At 44.3% G+C, this 17,369-nt stretch overlaps 1 protein-coding gene across 9 annotated transcripts in view; it reads right to left on the minus strand.

The window, feature by feature from the left end:
• The window catches only part of cep126 (centrosomal protein 126), a 279,549-nt gene that overhangs the window by 71,594 nt on the left and 190,586 nt on the right, over positions 1-17,369 (minus strand). For all 9 annotated transcript variants that reach the window (XR_015079720.1, XM_085998712.1, XM_085998714.1 and 6 more), the window contains exon 6: positions 12,569-14,903. Coding sequence is in view for 8 of the 9 variants with exons in the window: in XM_085998712.1 (XP_085854838.1) it covers positions 12,569-14,903 (2,335 nt within the window). In the remaining variant the exon portion in view is untranslated. The remainder of the gene's footprint in view (positions 1-12,568; positions 14,904-17,369) is intronic.

Genomic DNA, 17,369 nt, shown 5'->3' on the forward strand with positions numbered 1-17,369 from the left:
ATGTTCTTTTCAGTTAGTCTTCTCAGTGGCGCCATCTTTTCTGAGAGGTTGGGTGTGAATTTACCCATGTAGTTGATCATTCCATTAAACCTCTGCACATCCTTTTTGTATTGTGACTTTGGCATATTCTCAATGGCAGACACCTTTCTGGGATCTGGTCTGATGCCCTCACTGCTAAGGATATCTCCCACGAATGTCAGTTCTGTCACCCCGAGCTGGCATTTCTCTCTATTCAGCTTCAGGTTTGTTTTCCTTGTTGCTTCCAGCACTTTTTTCAAGTCTCTCGTCATGCTCAGTTCTCATGGTTCCCCATACTATGATGTCATCCATTGATGTATCAACTCCCTCCAGGTGCTCATAGATCATATGGATAGTTTTGTGATACACTTCAGGAGCTGAGGCAATGCCAAATGGTAACCTTAGGAATCTGTATCTGCCAAATGGACTGTTGAACGTGCACAGTCTTGAACTTGCCTCGTCCAGTTTCATCTGCCAAAATCCTGATGATGCATCTAACTTGCTGAAATACTTTGCATTTGCAAACTGTGACATGATTTCCTCACGTGTAGGAAGCTTGAAGTGCTCTCTCTTTATTGCTCTGTTTAGATCTCTTGGATCCAGGCAAATTCTGAGCTTTCCATTCTTTTTGTCCACAACGACGAGGGAACTCACCCACTCAGTTGGTTCATCTATCTTCTGAATCACGTTCAGGCTTTCCATTCTGTCCAACTCTGCCTTCAGTTGCTTTTGAAGAGCAAACGGAACTTTTCTGCATGGATGTATGACTGTTGGCATACTTTTACCTACTCTGATCGTGTGTTCTCCTGGAAGGCAGCCTAGACCCTGAAATAGGTCGTTGTACTCTTTCATGAGTTCATCATAGACTGTCTCTCCTTCGCTTTCCACAACGAGGACTCTCTTTACCAGGTTCAGTCTCTCACAGGCTATTAAACCTAGTATGGCTTGCACATCCTTTGGCACCACGATTAATGCTAGTGTGTGCTCTCTGTCCTTGTGTGTCACTTTGACAATGCATCTTCCTTTCACTGGTATATCAGTACCTGAGTATCCTGTCACTTTCACTTTTATTCCATATATCTTTGGTCTGGGTCTAATTTTCTTAAAATCAGTCTCTGATATCACATTAACTTGTGCTCCAGTATCCAATTTAAATGGAATGTGTATGTCATTCACTTTTAGTGTCAACATCCAGTCTCTTTTTTCTTTTTTGTTTTCAGACACAACATCCACATAGAACTCCTCTATCTCGCTTTCATCTACTGCATGGACCTTGCTTTGTTGTGCTTGGTTCTTACAGCAACAGGCATAATGGTTGTTTTTGTTGCAACTATTGCATGTTTTACCATATGCTGGACACTTTTTTGGTGGATGCTGTGTACCGCATCGACTACATGACTTTCGATTGCCCCTTTCATTTTTGTTCGCTGGCCACGCCTCTTTTTTCACATTGGCGCTTTTTGTTAAACGGTTTGTGTCCGTTCTTTCTCACTGCATCCACGTTGCAGCTACTGTCACTGAACAGCTCCTTTGCCTGCGACTTCACAATCTCTGTAGCCCTACACAGTGCTATGGCTTTTCCCAGGTCTAGATTTTGCTCTCTTAGCAGTCTTTCCCTTAGACCATTATCTGGAATACCACACACCAGTCTGTCTTTTATCAGCGAGTCTGTCAGTCCCCCAAATTCACACGTTTTGCTTCTGTTTCTCAGTTCAGTCACATACTGATCAATAGTCTCTCCCGTTTTCTGTACACATGTGAAAAATCTGTGCCTCTCAAACGTCACGTTACGTTTAGGTGTGCAGTAGGCCTCAAACTGTTCCATTATTTTATCCAGCTTCATTTTGTCTCCATCAGCAGCGAATGTGAAGTTATTATACACCTCCAGCGCTTCATCACCCACGACATGTAAGAACACTGATGCTTTCATTTTATCACTTTTCTCGTCAGCTCCAATTGCCGCTAAATACAACTCCAAACGTTGTTTGAACCTCCTCCAATTTTCAGCCACATTACCTGTCAACTGAAGCTTCGCCGATGGGTGTAATCCTACCATTTTTTCACTTCGTTAGCTATTCTCCAATGGTAAGTAACGATGTTCTCTTTTGGCTTGCTAATATGTGGAGAGCTGATTTAACTTCAGATTTTTCCTCTTCATCTCTTTCAATCACTTCTTCTGACACCATGTATTGCTTTCTATGTGGGTTCAATGACGACACATTCATGAAAGAGAATGTCTTTTAATCTAAAGCTTGTTCATCTAAGTTAACAGCATTACAGGAGACACCATGTTAGAGATCCATCTAAAACGAAACTAAAACTAAACTGCTTGTCTCACATGCCCTCTGCTGGTAAGGCATAAATAATCAAACAGGCAAATATGCTGGTAAGGCATAATAATCAAACAGGCAAATACCATCACTATTTGCTGATATCATTACATGAGGTGGGTCAAGTAGAGCAAGTGTCAGTAGGGAAACATTTAGGTAACAGTGATCATAGTATCATAAGGTTTAGATTAGCTATGGAAAAGGACAAGGAGCAATCTAGAGTAAAAATACTTAATTGTAGGAGGGCCAATTTCAGTGGGTTGAGAACGGATCTGGCCCAGGTTAATTGGAATCAAAGATTGGCAGGTAAAACTTAACAATGGGCTGTCCATAATAAGGAGATGGTTCGGGTACAGTCAAGGTACATTTCCATGATGGGGAAAGGTAGGGCAACCAAAGTCAGAGCTCTCTGGATGACAAAACAGATAGAGAGTAAGATGAAGCAGGAAAAGGGGGTGTATGACAGATGCCAGGTTGAAAATACAAGTGAGAACTAGGCACAATATAGAAAGTTCAGAGGGGAAGTGAAAAAGGAAATAAGAGGGGCAAAGAGAGTGTATCAGAATAGACTGGCAGCTAACATAAAAGGGAATGCAAATGTCTTCTATAGGCATATAAATAATAAACGGGTAGTAAGGGGGGGGGGGGCTGATTAGGGACCAAAAAGGAGACATACGCATGGAGGCAGAGGGTATGGCTGAGGTACGGCTGAGGTACTAAATGAGTACTTTGCATCTGTCTTTACCAAGAAAGAAGATGCTTCCAAAGTCATAGTGAAAGAGGAGGTAGTTGAGATACTAGATGGGCTAAAAATTGATAAAAGAGCAGGTACTAGAAAGGCTAGCTGTACTTAAAGTAGCCATGGTGTGGAGATGCCGGTGTTGGACTGGGGTGGACAAATGTAAGAAGTCACACAACACCAGGTTATAGTCCAACAGTTTTATTTGAAATCACAAGCTTTCGGAGCGCTGCTCCTTCGTATTTGAAATCACAAGCTTTCGGAGCGCTGCTCCTTCGTATTTGAAATCACAAGCTTTCGGAGCGCTGCACCTGACGAAGGAGCAGCGCTCCGAAAGCTTGTGATTTCAAATAAAACTGTTGGACTATAACCTGGTGTTGTGTGACTTCGTACTTAAAGTAGACGAGTCACCAGGACCGGATGGGTTGCATCCTAGGATGCTGAGGGAGGTAAGGGTGGAAATTGCAGAGGTACTGGCCATAATCTTCCAATCCTACTTAGATATGTGGGTGTTGCCAGAGGACTGGAGAATTGCAAATTTACACCCTTGTTCAAAAAAGGGTGTAAGGATAAACCCAGCAACTACAGACCAGCCAGTCTTGGTAGTGTGGAAACTTTTAGAAACGATAATCCGGGACAAAATTTGTAATGTATGTAATATATACCTTAAGGGAGAGAACTACTTTTTACAGCTCCTGTATACTGTAGTACCGGCAGTGACCACACCTGTATATAAACCCTGAGTAGTGATCTGTACAGTTAGTTCTAGAGTAACCCTCATTCAGTAAACACCTGTTGAATCGTTCCCTGCAGTCTGTTGTCTGATTATTGAAGGACACAACATTAAGATACACGGACATAACAAAATTAACAGTCACTTGAGCAAGTGTGGATTAATTAAGGAAAGCCAGCATGGATTTGTCAAAGGCAAATTGTGTTTAATTAACTTGATTAAGTTTTTTGATGAGGTAACAGAGAGGGTTGATGAGTGCAATGCGGTTGATGGGGTGTACATGGACTTCCAAAAGGCGTTTGATAAAGTGCCACATAATAGGCTTGCCAGCAAAGTTGAAGCCCAAGGAATAAAAGGGACAGTGGCAGCATGGATACGAAATTGGCTAAGTGACAGGGAACAGAGAGTAGTGGTGAACAGTTGTTTGTCGGACTGGAGGAAGGTATACAGTGGTGTTCCCCAGGGATTGGTACTAGGACCACTGCTTTTCTTGATATATATTAATGACTTGGACTTGGGTGTATAGGGCATAATTTCAAAATTTGCAGATACACAAAACTTGGAAGTATAGTGAACAGTGAGGAGGATAGTGATAAGCTTCAAGAGGATATAGGCTGGTGGAATGAGCAGACACATGGCAGATAAAATTTAGCGCAGAAAAGTGCAAAGTGATACATTTTGGTAGGAAGAACGAGGAGAGACAATATAAACTAAAGGGTATAATTCTAAAGAGGGTGCATGAACAGAGAGACCTGGGGGTATAGGTGCACAAATCATTGAAGGTGGCAGGGCAGGTTCAGAAAGCAGTTAAAAAAGCATATGGGATCCTGGGCTTCAGAAATAGAAGCATAGGCGTCGATTTTCATTCAGGTGCGGGGAATTGTCGGTTTCCCCGAATTTAGTGATTCCGACACGATTGTAAATGGGTCTGTGAGATTGATGCAAATTTAACACAATTGGCCAATTGAATTCCAGCGTGTGTCCGTTCTATTTCCTGCACTTCTGCTCTCACCCCTTCCCCTCCCTCCCAGAACCACGATAGGGTTCCCCTTGTCCTCACCTTTCACCCCACCAGCCTCCACATTCAACGGATCATCCTCCGCCATTTCCGCCACCTCCAACGTGATCCCACCACCAAACACATCTTCCCCTCACCTCCCCTTTCAGCATTCCGAAGGGACCGCTCCCTCCGCGACACCCTGGTCCACTCCTCAATCACCCCCAACAGCCCTTCTCCTTCACCTGGCACCTTCCCGTGCAAGCGCAGGAGATGCAACACCTGCCCTTATACCTCCCCCCTTCCCACTGTCCAGGGCCCCAAACACTCCTTCCAGGTGAAACAGCAATTTACTTGTACTTCTTGCAATTTAATATACTGTATTCGCTGCTCACGATGCGATCTCCTCTACATTGGGGAGACCAAACGCAGATTGGGCGACCGCTTTGCGGCACACCTCCGTTCAGTCCGTAAGGGTGACCCTGAGCTCCCGGTCGCCTGTCACTTTAATTCACCGCTTCACTCCTGCTCTGATCTCTCTGTCCTCGGCCTATTACATTGTTCCAATGAAGCTCAATATAAGCTCGAGGAACAACACCTCATCTTTCGATTAGGCACTTTACAGCCTGCCGGACTCAACATTGAGTTAAACAATTTCAGATAATTATCCCTGCCCCCATTTTTCATGCAGTATGATTTTTGCCACTCCCATTTGCAACATTTTATCTTTCCTGCCTCTTACAAAAGTACAGGATGTTCTTTCAATTCCTTCCTCCCCTCCTAACCCCCCCACCCCCCCCCTGTCTCTGCACCTGCTTAATATCTGTTACATCTCCAGCTTTTTCCAGTTCTGATGAAGGGTCCCAGGCCTGAAACGTTAACTCTGTTTCTCTCTCCACGGATGCTGCCTGGCCTGCTGCGTATTTCCAGCATTTTCTGTTGTTATTTCAGATTTCCAGCATCCGCAGTATTTTGCTATTTTATAAAACCCTGGTTTGGCCACAACTGGAGTATTGTGTCCAATTCTGGGCACCACATTAGGAAGGATGTGAAAGCCTTAGAGAGATTGCAGAAAAGATTTAGAAGAATGGTTCCAGGGATGAGGGACTTTAGTTACGTGGATAGACTGGAGAAGCTGGGGTTGTTTTCCTTAGAGCAGAGAAGCTTGAGAGGAGATTTGACGAGGTGTTCAAAATCATGAAGGGTCCAGATAGAGAGAATCTGTTCCCATTGGCGCAAGGGTTGAGAACCAGAGGACACAGATTTAAGGTGATTGGCAGAAGAACCAAAGGTGACATGAGGAAAAACTTTTTTTTACGCAGCGAGCGGCCTCCTTTTGTGCAGTAACCTATTTATAATTCTCTGATTCTATGATGATATGCTCAAATCTGTATGAATCCACAACCTTCTGAGTCAGAGGATATAGTGCTACCAACTTTGATAATCTATCTCAGTTCAGAACAGGATCAAACCTGGGACCTTCCTTGATATGTATGCCTGAGTTTCAATTAGGTAGTGTTCTTGCCAACTAACCCACTGATGGAGCACAAACATTCTCTCAGAGATTTCTTTGAATGGCAACATTGGAATGAATCATCTTTCCTTTTCACTCACCACATAAAGTAATCTTTTAAAATTGTTTTATTTTGTTGAAAATATTACCTGGGACAGATCTGTGGCCAAGTACTTAGCATTATTAATAATTATCTTAGCCTTACATTCACCTTTAGAGAAAGTTACTTCAAATGTGATGTAGAACAAGAGGAAACATTTGGGATAACTATGTCTCTAATGAAGATGGGGGAAAACTTCAGTATCGCCCCTTTTGGGGCGCCATTATCGGCCGTGCGCAAAGTTTAGCGCCTGGCGCTAATTATCGCCTCCGATGGCAAACTTGGTTTTTATCGCTCCTGGAGGTGATTGGAGCGCTAAATCAGGCCCGTCACACCTGTCTTAAGGCGCAAAGGCCGAGGAGCAAGGCGCTACCTCAGAGCGCTGGCGAAGTAAGGAAGGGCAAATCAAAATGAACCTGCAAAGTGCTCCTGAGTACTCAAAACTCCTTCACACAGCGTTGAATCTCTCCAGAAGTCTCTCTCTCTCTCTCAGAATGCGTGGTGCAAAAATGTCACCAACAAAAAAAGGCAGGAAGCAGTCGCCTTTAAATAGCGCTCCCCCAGTCCCTTTCTGACTGCAAAACGCTCCCCTCAACCTGTCGTTGCTAGCGGCAGGTGGTAAGGCAGGGGCGCCACTCAATATCCGGTCCAGGGCGTTGCGCACTTGACTGACGTCACGATCTGCGGACGGAGATCGTGGCGGTAGTGTTTAGCGCTGCCGCAAAATGTCTAGTTAATTTTGCGAGTGGCGCAAACTTCGCCGCGCCCGGGCGCTAGTTGCTTTGTGCCCCATTAGCACCCTCTTTAGGCGCTAACGGGAGGCGCAAACAACTGAATCTTTCCCCCCTAGTCTCTTGAAATCAGATATAAATTATTTGGATACTTTTAAGTAATATACGATGCAGGCTCAAAGAAAATTCTAGAAGAACTTAACTAGTAAGATGACTTAAATCACTGCCTTTGAGTTCAAGAAATACACAGTATGGACCTTACCAGTACGAAAGTGCAGCCTACAATTGAAAGCAACTTCTAACCTCTGAAAATAATAAACATAGGGATACATTATTTCCTAACAGTCGCTTGAACAAAATTCTTCCTGCTTAAATGATAAGTAAAGGTCATATTTAATTTAATAAGCTAGGGTTACATATAATTGTAACATACATTGGTTAAAAATATAGCATGCTAGACATGAAAATTTATTTTTCTTCCATACTCGGGTTCAAAGTTCAAATATTGAAGCAGAATCTGATGCTTGTTGCTTCTTTCAGTTGCATTCTGTGAAGTTGATAGACACAAGACAACGAAGGATCTGATACATGATCCATCAGATATCAAATGTGCCCTCCCTTCATCAGGGCAATTTTATATATTTTTTCTTTCCCCTCTTCTAAGTCTCCCTGCATCACATGTATCGTACTCCGATTAAGAAGGAAAGCAAACTCTGCAATTGACCACAAGTAGATGCACAAGGATATCTCTAGCTGGCTGTCCCTCTGATTTTTGTTCCATTCTTGTGGGGAAGTTCTTTGCTTTTAGCCCAATATTATCTACATTAGTCTGCATCTTGTTTCTAATTATGGGCGCTTGTTTATATGCACACATCATGTAGTTTGCCCCCACTATACAGGTAACTGCTTGGATTCTTTCCCTGTGGGAATAAGAGTCTTTGCCTAGAGTTTTTCCATACTTTGTATCACTACAGATTAACCAGCAATTAGCTTTATAAACACTTTGGCTGCGATTTTGCCGGCACTCAGAGGGTGGGTTCGGAGGCAGGTCAGCTGTTAAATTTGAAATGATTGACGGCGGGTTGGGAACCCGCCGCGAACCCGCCTCCATGTAAGTTTCCAAAGTGTTGGGTCTGCGATTTCAGAACAGACCCGAAACCAAGCGGCGGGTGAGGCATTTAAGATACTGTAGTTAACTGCTTGTTAAGTGCTTGTTAACTACTATTTTGCCAGCCTTTTTCTATTTTCCCACATTTTTAACGGGGTTCCTGTCATTCGGAGATCACCTCAGGTAAGTAGGTCGGGTTCTCTATGTCTCACTATTGATGCGAATAGGTGACAGCTGCAAAAGTGGTATGAAAGCTACCATTTCACAGCTGATAACTTTCCAATATCAATAGCTTCAGCCTTTAGGACTTGGAAGACACTTTTGAGCTTTTTGCAGTTTGGAAGTGTTTGGAGTAAATTCTCTATCCACTGTCCCCTCCTTGGAGCAAGTTCTCTCACCATTGACAGATCGCTTCTGTCATCTCAACCTCAGCTGCCATGTATTCCAGCAACATCGGTGCCCTTGAAAAAATCTCACCTTGGTCCTCTGAATCCCTCCACGATCAGCCCCGTCATCAACATCACCTGGTATACCAACATCACCAACAACAACACCAACCTTCTCCGCATGCTGCACAGGATACAGGGCCAGCGATGGCCTCACCATGTCCAGATTTACTTCACTTAACACTGTACAACCTGGCTGCCACATGATGCACCAGGTTGGCACCACCCCACACCAGCACCATAAAGCATCCCTACAATGTCCAAGCCATTCCTTTCACACTCATCACCATTGCGGGGGGACGTTATGTCTCACCATTCACTGCAACTCACTAAGCCACTTCCAAAGGTGCACACAAATCTGTCCAAGAACGCAAAGTGTTGAAAATAAAGATTTCAATGTTTGACAGCACATTACCAGAAACTTCACATGACCATTGGATAAACCACCCAAGTGCCTACCCTTGTGTGTTGTTAGTTGGTATGCTTGCAGTAGGATGAGGGTGAGTGTGAGGGGTGGCTAGTGAGATGGGGAAGTGATAATGTAGATAGAGAGGGATGGGTGGAGGTGCAAATAAGTTGGTGTGAGTAAAGATGTGCAGGAGTATGGTAGGGAAGGCAGAATGATGGGGATGTGATGAGTGGCACAGCAGGATGAGGTTGAGTGTGGCTTGGCAGTAACATTTCGTGATCTACTGAAATCACTGAAATGTTTGTGCCACTGCAGCTTAGTCCTCCTGACGACATCCCTGCTTGTGTCCTCCTGTGCAATGTGCAGCCAGGCTGCGTTGGTCTCCTGGGGATGTCTCTTCCACCCATTGGAAGGGAAGAGAACCTCCCTGCGTGCTGTGACTCCCTCCATAAGCATATGGAAGGGAGTCATGCGAGAGCCTGGGTGCAGCTGTGCACCTTTGTGCAGTGCTTGTCAGTGTTTGCAGCACCTCAATGCTGCAGAACACTGACAGCACAACTGTCAAAATGAATGTGTCCATGGTCCTTTTAAGGAAACCAGCTGATGACACGTCAACAAATTACGTCATCAGACCTGCTTCCTTTTAACTGACCGGCAGCCCTACAGGCCGCGCTTAACAAGCCCTATTAACGGAAAATCCTTTTGACAGAGCGGCTGCAGTCGAGAGCGGGACCGGAACCCGCCAACCAGTTCTCCCACTGTGAACCCGCCTCCGCTAGGAAAATACAGCCCTTTGTTGCTACCACCACCTTAATTGCAGCCCAGTTAATTAGACCCAACTGAAACCATGAAAAAACCTCAATGACTTAAGTATCTATCAAGCCTATAACAAGATCTTTTCTGGTACCATAATGTTCAGGTAACTTGACTCCTAACTGGGAGACAATTGTCCCGATATGTACGGGGAGGCAGGGAGGCAGTGGGGAGCACGGCAGCAAGAGGGAAATCAGTGAAGGTCCGGCCATTAAATTCTGCAGGACCTCATTATCGTTTTCTTCTCTGTTTCCTGCCCGGCAGCTGGCCAGGTTGACAGTCTGGCCGGCTGCCAGGCGGGAAAGCCAGCGGACTGTTGGGGATGGTCCCTGGCTGGAGTTGGAGCCCACCAATGGTGAGGGAGGGAAGGAAAGATCGGGGGTTGGAGCCTGGCAATGGCGGGGGAGGGAAGGAAAGATTGGGGTTTGCAGGGGATCGGAGCTATGGCGAGGGAGGGAAAGATCGGGGGTTGGAGCTATGGCGAGGGAGGGAAAGATCGGGGGTTGGAGGGGGTGGGAGCCTGACAATGGTGAGAGATTGAGGGAAAGATTGGAGGTTGAAGCCCGGCAATGGCAAGGGGAGGTGAGGGAAAGATCAGGGGTTGGAGAGGGCCGGACCCTGGCAACGGCAAGGGAGGGAGGGAAAGATCAGGGGTTGGAGAGGGTCGGCTGATCGTGTGGCCGAGGAGAGGCCGCAATCAGCAGAAGAGTGACCAAAGATTTCCTTGAGGGACCGGGGGAACCACTCCTGCTTCTCCTGGCCCACAAGGAATGCTCTAAATAGCACTTACCTGCTGGAGCCGGCTGCTCCCATCTCCATTTAGCTGCCGGATTTTCCGAGCCCTGTAAACACGGCCGGCATCTGTTAAATATAATTCAGGCTCCCACAGTGCAACTGATTTAAATATTATAATGAAGTGTCCCACCTCGCCAAGGTGGGACACGCATGCCATGCAAACTGCCACTGAAAAAACAATTTTTTATTTTTAACCCACTCGTCGTGGGGGTGTTAATATCGACCCCAATGTGTACATAATATTCATTGAAAGAAATAATTACTGAGTAAGTAGAAAAAGAATGCTGTGAATCAGTTCCATTTATTTTTCTCCAAGAACAGAAATGATGAACTGTACTTCTACCTGGGAGGCCTACATCGGGTGAAACCAAAGCAACTCCAGCTTCTACATGTTCCAGGACTTTGGCCAGCAACGATGAAAGAACAGCAATATATGTTCAAGTCAGTATAATGTATGACTTAGAGGGAAATTTGGAGGTGGTGATGCACCTGCTGCCCTTGTCCTTCTAGATGGTGGAGGTCAAAGGTTTGTGAGGTGATGCTGAAGAAGCCTTGTAGATGGTACACATTGTAGCAATGGTACATTAGTGGTGGAGGGGACAGACATTTAGACTAGAGGATAAGATGCCGATCAAGTGGATTGCTCTGTCTTGGATAGAGTCAAGCTTTGAGTGCTGTTGCACCCATCCAAGAAAGTAGAGAGCATTCCATCATACTCCTGACTTGTATCTTGTAGATAATGGAGAGTCTTTGGGGAGTAAGGAGGTGAGCCACTTGCTGCAAATTACCTAGCCTTTGACCTGCTCCAGTAGCAATGAGTCTTGTCTACATGTGACTCCAGTCCCACACATTATGGGTGACACTAAGGGGGAAAAATTGGGTTGCTTTGCGCCTCCAGTTAGTACCCGGGGGGGGGCGTTAATGGGGCGCAAAGCCCCTAGCGCCTGGGCGCGGCGCTACTGCCTCCTGAGAAATTCAGCGGGAGGTTAGCAGTGGCGGTAGTGCCCCGCGGTGCTGCGCCTCCGGTGATGATGCCATCTCCATGAGCAGCGCCCCGCCCGCAAACTTCAGTTGCGCCCCTCCCACGAACTACCGCCGGACAATATGTCCAACAGGGTCAGGACGGCATTATTGCAGCCGTGGCGGCGCAAATTAAAGGGCAGATGCTGGGCGGCCATTTTTTTTGAGCTGCCTGCCAGCACCTGCCCTCTCTCGCCTCCTCATGCGGAGTGCCAGTTTCGATCAGTTAGCCCCGGTGCTCCTCGAGTGCCGGGCTGTTTTCCCGGCACCCCACTTCCCTGGTGGTCCAGCAGGGCCCCGGTGCGAGCTGCGCTAGGCCCCGCCCCTTTAATCAGGTGAGGGAGGTCTGAAATACCATGGTGCTACGTGCCGCCGCATGTGGCGCTGTTGCACGTAACACTGCGATATTAAATGGTAGCGCCCCAGGAATGAGGGGGAGCACTTCCAGTAGTGCCCCGCCTCCTGCTTGGGGCACTACCACTCAATTTACGGTGTGAGGTTGCTAACTTTTTCGGGGCGAAGTTAGTGCCCCGGCGAAGTTAGCGTCCCAAAGGGGGCGCGACCGAATTTTTCCCCATTCATTCCTTCTGAAGTGGCATGCAAACTTACAAAAGCAATTGCTTTTTAAAGGACAACTAAAGATGGGCAATAAATGTGGTGGAAAATATCAATTATACTGTAAATATGACCTGAATAGTACCTTAAAACAAAACTGTGATTTTAAATAAAAAATGCTGTACTGCTTTTTATGAAGGAGTTTTTTAAAACTATTTTTCCATTTTTACTAAGAAACTGCATATTAATAATTTTTCTTACCACCTGCTGAGTCCTTTTGTGCCAAGGCACTGCGCACTTCGTGCCAAAGCAATGCAATTTCTTCATCAGTTGGTGTGCAATCCAAACGTAATCTATTCCTTCCATAAACAGGACCTTGTTTGGTGCCATTGCTTACATTGTCTTCTTGGGGCACAGTTTGGGTAGCATTTACTGAATAGGTTGCTTTAGTAACAGTTTCATATGGAGACACTGAATATGATGAAGGGAATGTTGTGATGGTGACAGACCTATTGCTTGAAGAATCTACCTGAGGCCAAAGGTCCGAGACTACTGCATTCTTAGCAATATTGTTACTAGAAGTATGATGATCTTCTGGCATGATTTCCCTTGGTGTGTTGGAACAGATGTCAATAACATTAGCAGGGTGTATCTGTGATTGCCAACTGCTATTAAAATTGCCAGTTGCCTTTTGACACTGCTTGCTGTCAATGGTTGGTTTGGGTGGAGGATGGGGTACCATTATTTTACCCTGAGATTTTATTACTTCACTGGCAGACTGGGGCCTGATTATGGTACCTTTCCTGCAGTTGCCTCCTGTACCAAAACAAACCTTAGCAGAATGGGTTCTTTTGACCACTTTCCTTACCAAGGGTTTCTCAGGTTTGAAAATATTTTGTTTTGCAGTTGTTTTTTGGGCTATGCTTCTAGCTCCTGTGGCTGCCCAGGCTTGTTTAATAAAATGGTAACCAGGTGACACAGCTGACTTTACTCTGTGGGTCACAGAAGCGGTTTCTGAAATTACAGGAACTGTTACTGTGATGGCTCCCCAGGTATCACTCTGCTGGTGGCCAGAAAGGTCACAATTTACAGCAGTCTTGTGATCAGAAATTAATGTGTTCCATTTTGGTTCTTTGTTATTATTCACAATTGAATTAACACTAACAACATGGCTATTACTTTGAAAATTAGGTGACTGTAATTGAATCTGATTTGTAAATCCTGAACTTTTAACGTCTATTGTACTTTCCAGTTCTTCTCCAGCATCTTCATCTTTCCCCTTTTTAAACTGGTTGGTTTGTTCAATCTCATCAAGCCACCTCAGTTTTTTCTTTGTTGATTTTTTGTCGGATTCTACTTCTTTCATTTTTATCAGATCCACACTGTCCCTGATAGAGGATGCCATTTGAATCCCAAGCACACCGCTTGCAGACCTTAGAGATTTGGGATAACCATTTTCATACTTTGACACTTTCTTAAGTATCCCCTTCAGTAGTTTGAAATTATTTTTTTCATGGAAATAGTTCTTGCTGGCTTTTAACCTTGTAGTAGACATTGCTGAATTTGTTACTAGTTCATTTTCTTTTCCTTCTGTCACCTTATTTCCAGAGTCAGGTTCAGATGAATTAAATGTTGCTTCAGAAGGAATAGGTTTCTGACTGGCCGCTTCGGAATCATATCTGCTTTTGACTTTGAAGTTATATTTGTTGGAAGAAGTATAGCTGTCTTCAATTTTGCTGGGAATGTCAGTATTTTGGTTCAATGTGAAAGGCGAATGAGTAATTCCAGTAGCTGCGCCAACACATGTTAGTAGATGCATTTGTTGGATCTTTTGACTGTTTTTTATACTGTCAGTTTTTGTTCTGTCACTGCACATTTGTGATTCCTGACTCAAGGTTAAGAAGACAGGTGTTGCTAAAGGCAGTTTTAAAGGATGCATTGATGTAAGTTCATTTTGGTGCACAGATTCTAATCTGTCTTTCACTCCTGAAAGTTGTGTTGTTTCCCTAGGTGTTGGATCTGATGTGGACCACACGCTGCAAGGTACGATTGCATAATGAGCAGGTTGGCCAACAGAACTTTCAGAAGAATCTGCAGTTATTGGATGATTTTGCACAGAGTGGGAATTAGTATCTGCTATTTTATGTTGATTGCTATTATAAAATTTGGTTGAATGTACATTTTGATGTGTTTCAATAGAAGAAACAGAGCTCGAGTCAAAACATTTAGATTCAATACTTTCAGAAGCTAATGTATGTAGCTTGTCACTCAAATATTCCTCTGTAGTTGAAGCTTTAGTTTCAATTGTCGTTGCAATCCCCGGAGAAGAGATAGGAACCCTGCTACAATCCAAGTCACTGATCCAGGCACTTACATGTGCCTTTTTTAGAGCGTAAGAATCACTCTTACTAGAGTCAAAGAGATTTTTTACAGGTGGATGTGGCCTCATTATATTCTTGGAAGGATTATTATTCTGTGCCGAGAGAGAAATTGAATCATTTGGTTCAGTGTGTACGCTTTGTCCCTCAGTTTCTAGGCTGTCAAGACTTGATAAGCTTTCAGACTGATTAAGTTGGTCAATTTCTTGTTGGAATGCCTGTGAAATTCAAACATACAATTTATTGTTTACCAAAAAAATAGCCTCAACAAAGCTGACATCACTAAATTCACCTAATCTTGTTAATTTCCTAGAACTATTCAACAACTGTTAAACTGCTACTTCAGCACAGTACTAAGGGAGTGCTGCATCATAGGAAATGTTGTCTTTTGGATTTGATGTTAAAACAAGGCCCCGTCTGCCTGTCCAGGTGGATGTAAAAGATCCCATGCACCATCTGAAGAAAAGGAGGGAGTTCCAGTGGCCTAGCTAACAATCATTCCTCAACGTACACCACCAAAAACTGATAAGATTGTTCACTGATTTGCTAATTATGGGAGCTTGCTGTGTGCAAATTGGCTGCTGCATTTAGCTTCATAACAGTGACTGCCCTTCAGCAATCGATTCATTGTAAATGGCTTTGGGACACCCTGAAGACATGTTAAGTGCTATATAGCTGAAAGTAGTATTGAATCAGTATTGAGAATCTGTCAACTCTTAGGCCACGATTTCGCTGACCGAGGCGGGTCCAGGGCGGCTGGGGTTGGTGTCGCAGTCCCAGCCCGCTGCCTGCTCCAGCCCGCACTCGCCAAGTGATTTTACATTGATTGGGCTTGTTAAGCCCGTCCTGCGAGGTTCCCGGCCAATTAAAAGGAAACAGATCTGATTAAGTAATTTGATGACGCGTCATCAGCTCATTTCCTTAAAGGGGCCATATCCAAATTCATTTTGAAATTTGTGCCGTCAGTGTTCTACAGCATTGAGGTGCTGCAAACTCTGACAAGCACTGCACAAAGGTGCACGGCTGCACCCAGGCTCTCCCATGACTCCCTCCAAACGCTTATGGAGAGAGTCACGGCACGCAGGGAGGTTCTCTTCCCTTCCAATGGGCGGAAGGGACATCCCCAGTGTAATGATCAATAACATGTCATTCTATAGTGGACACTAGGTGGAGCCGTAGAGCTGTGTGTATATAAGACTACACTACCCAGCTGTATGTATATTAAGACTACATTACCCATGAGGCACTAGGCTACCCACAAGGCAGCAGTCAAGATGGATGCTTCTACAGATACTGTACCTAGTCCACATGTGCTCAATAAAAGTGTCTAGCAAAAGCTAGCTGTGTTCATAATAAGAATGTCTATTTATTAATGAACATAAGATGGTACCAGGATGGTGAAGATCTGCTAAAAATTGTGAAAAGCGACATGGAGAATTTGAAGCCACCAGAGCGTTTGAAACTCACAGGAAATATCGACTACAATTGGAAGACTCTTAAACAACAATTCGAACTCTACATTGCAGCCATCGGATTCGGTACGAAGCCAGACGCAAGGAAGATAGCATTGCTGCTTACGGTTGCAGGCCCACAGGCGATAGAGGTATTTAATACATTTGTCTTTAATCCAGAGGAGAACAGAGAAAAATTAGAAGATGTGCTAAAAAAAATTTGATGCACATTGCTCTCCCAAAAAGAATGAGACCTATGAAAGATACATCTTCTGTTCTCGGACACAGCAGCAAAATGAGACTTTTGATAGCTTTGTAACTGATCTGAAACTGAAAGCACAGACATGTAATTTCTCTGAGCTCAAAGCATCCATGATTCGTGACCAGATTGAGTTTGGTATTCATGCTAAAATAGTCAGGGAACGTCTGTTGAGAGAAACCGAACTAAATTTGGAAAATGTGGTGAAAAAATGCCAAGCCAGCAAGCTAGCTCGAAAGCACGCGAAGACTTTCAGTGAAATCAATAATGATGCAATTGTAATGAGTGATAATGCTGCTGTCGGTGCTGTGTCCTACAAGGGGAAGAAACGTGGGCAGAACAGAAATGAAAAGCAATCGGAGGATGACATTTTAAATTGTAAACGCTGTGGTTACAAACACCAGTTAAGACAATGCCCAGCGTTTGGAAAAATGTGCACAAAGTGTAATGGAAACAATCACTTTGCCAAACAATGCTTTTCAAAAGTAAAAACTAAGAAAGGGCAATGAATTAATGTAATTGAGGACACTGATTTAAGTGAGACATTCTTTGTAACAATGGTGTCATGTGACAATATCAAAAAGGATACAGAAAATGTGCAGCCCTCAGAAATGGACAATGCTGAACATAAAGTTAATGCAGTAAAAGAGGACAAATGGATGATCCCACTGCAGGTAAATGGAGCATTAGTTACCTTGAAACTAGACACTGGGGCAAAAGCAAACTTAATCAGTATGAGTGACATTAACAATATGAAAGAAAAGCCCAAAATACAGAAAAAGTCAGTACTACTGAAGGACTATAATGGACAGAAAATAGATAGCTTAGGTGTATGCAGACTTAAAGTGACAGTCAAAGACAAAGTGCATCATCTCATGTTTTCTGTTGTGGCTGAAAGACTTGATTCACTACTGGGTGACAAAGCTTGTGAGGACTTAGAACTGGTCAAGAGAGTCTACTGTATAAACTGTGCC

Source organism: Somniosus microcephalus, chromosome 10 (assembly GCF_052327205.1).
Source record: "Somniosus microcephalus isolate GS21.2 chromosome 10, FLI_Smic_1.0, whole genome shotgun sequence".
NCBI classification, from domain to species: domain Eukaryota; kingdom Metazoa; phylum Chordata; class Chondrichthyes; order Squaliformes; family Somniosidae; genus Somniosus; species Somniosus microcephalus.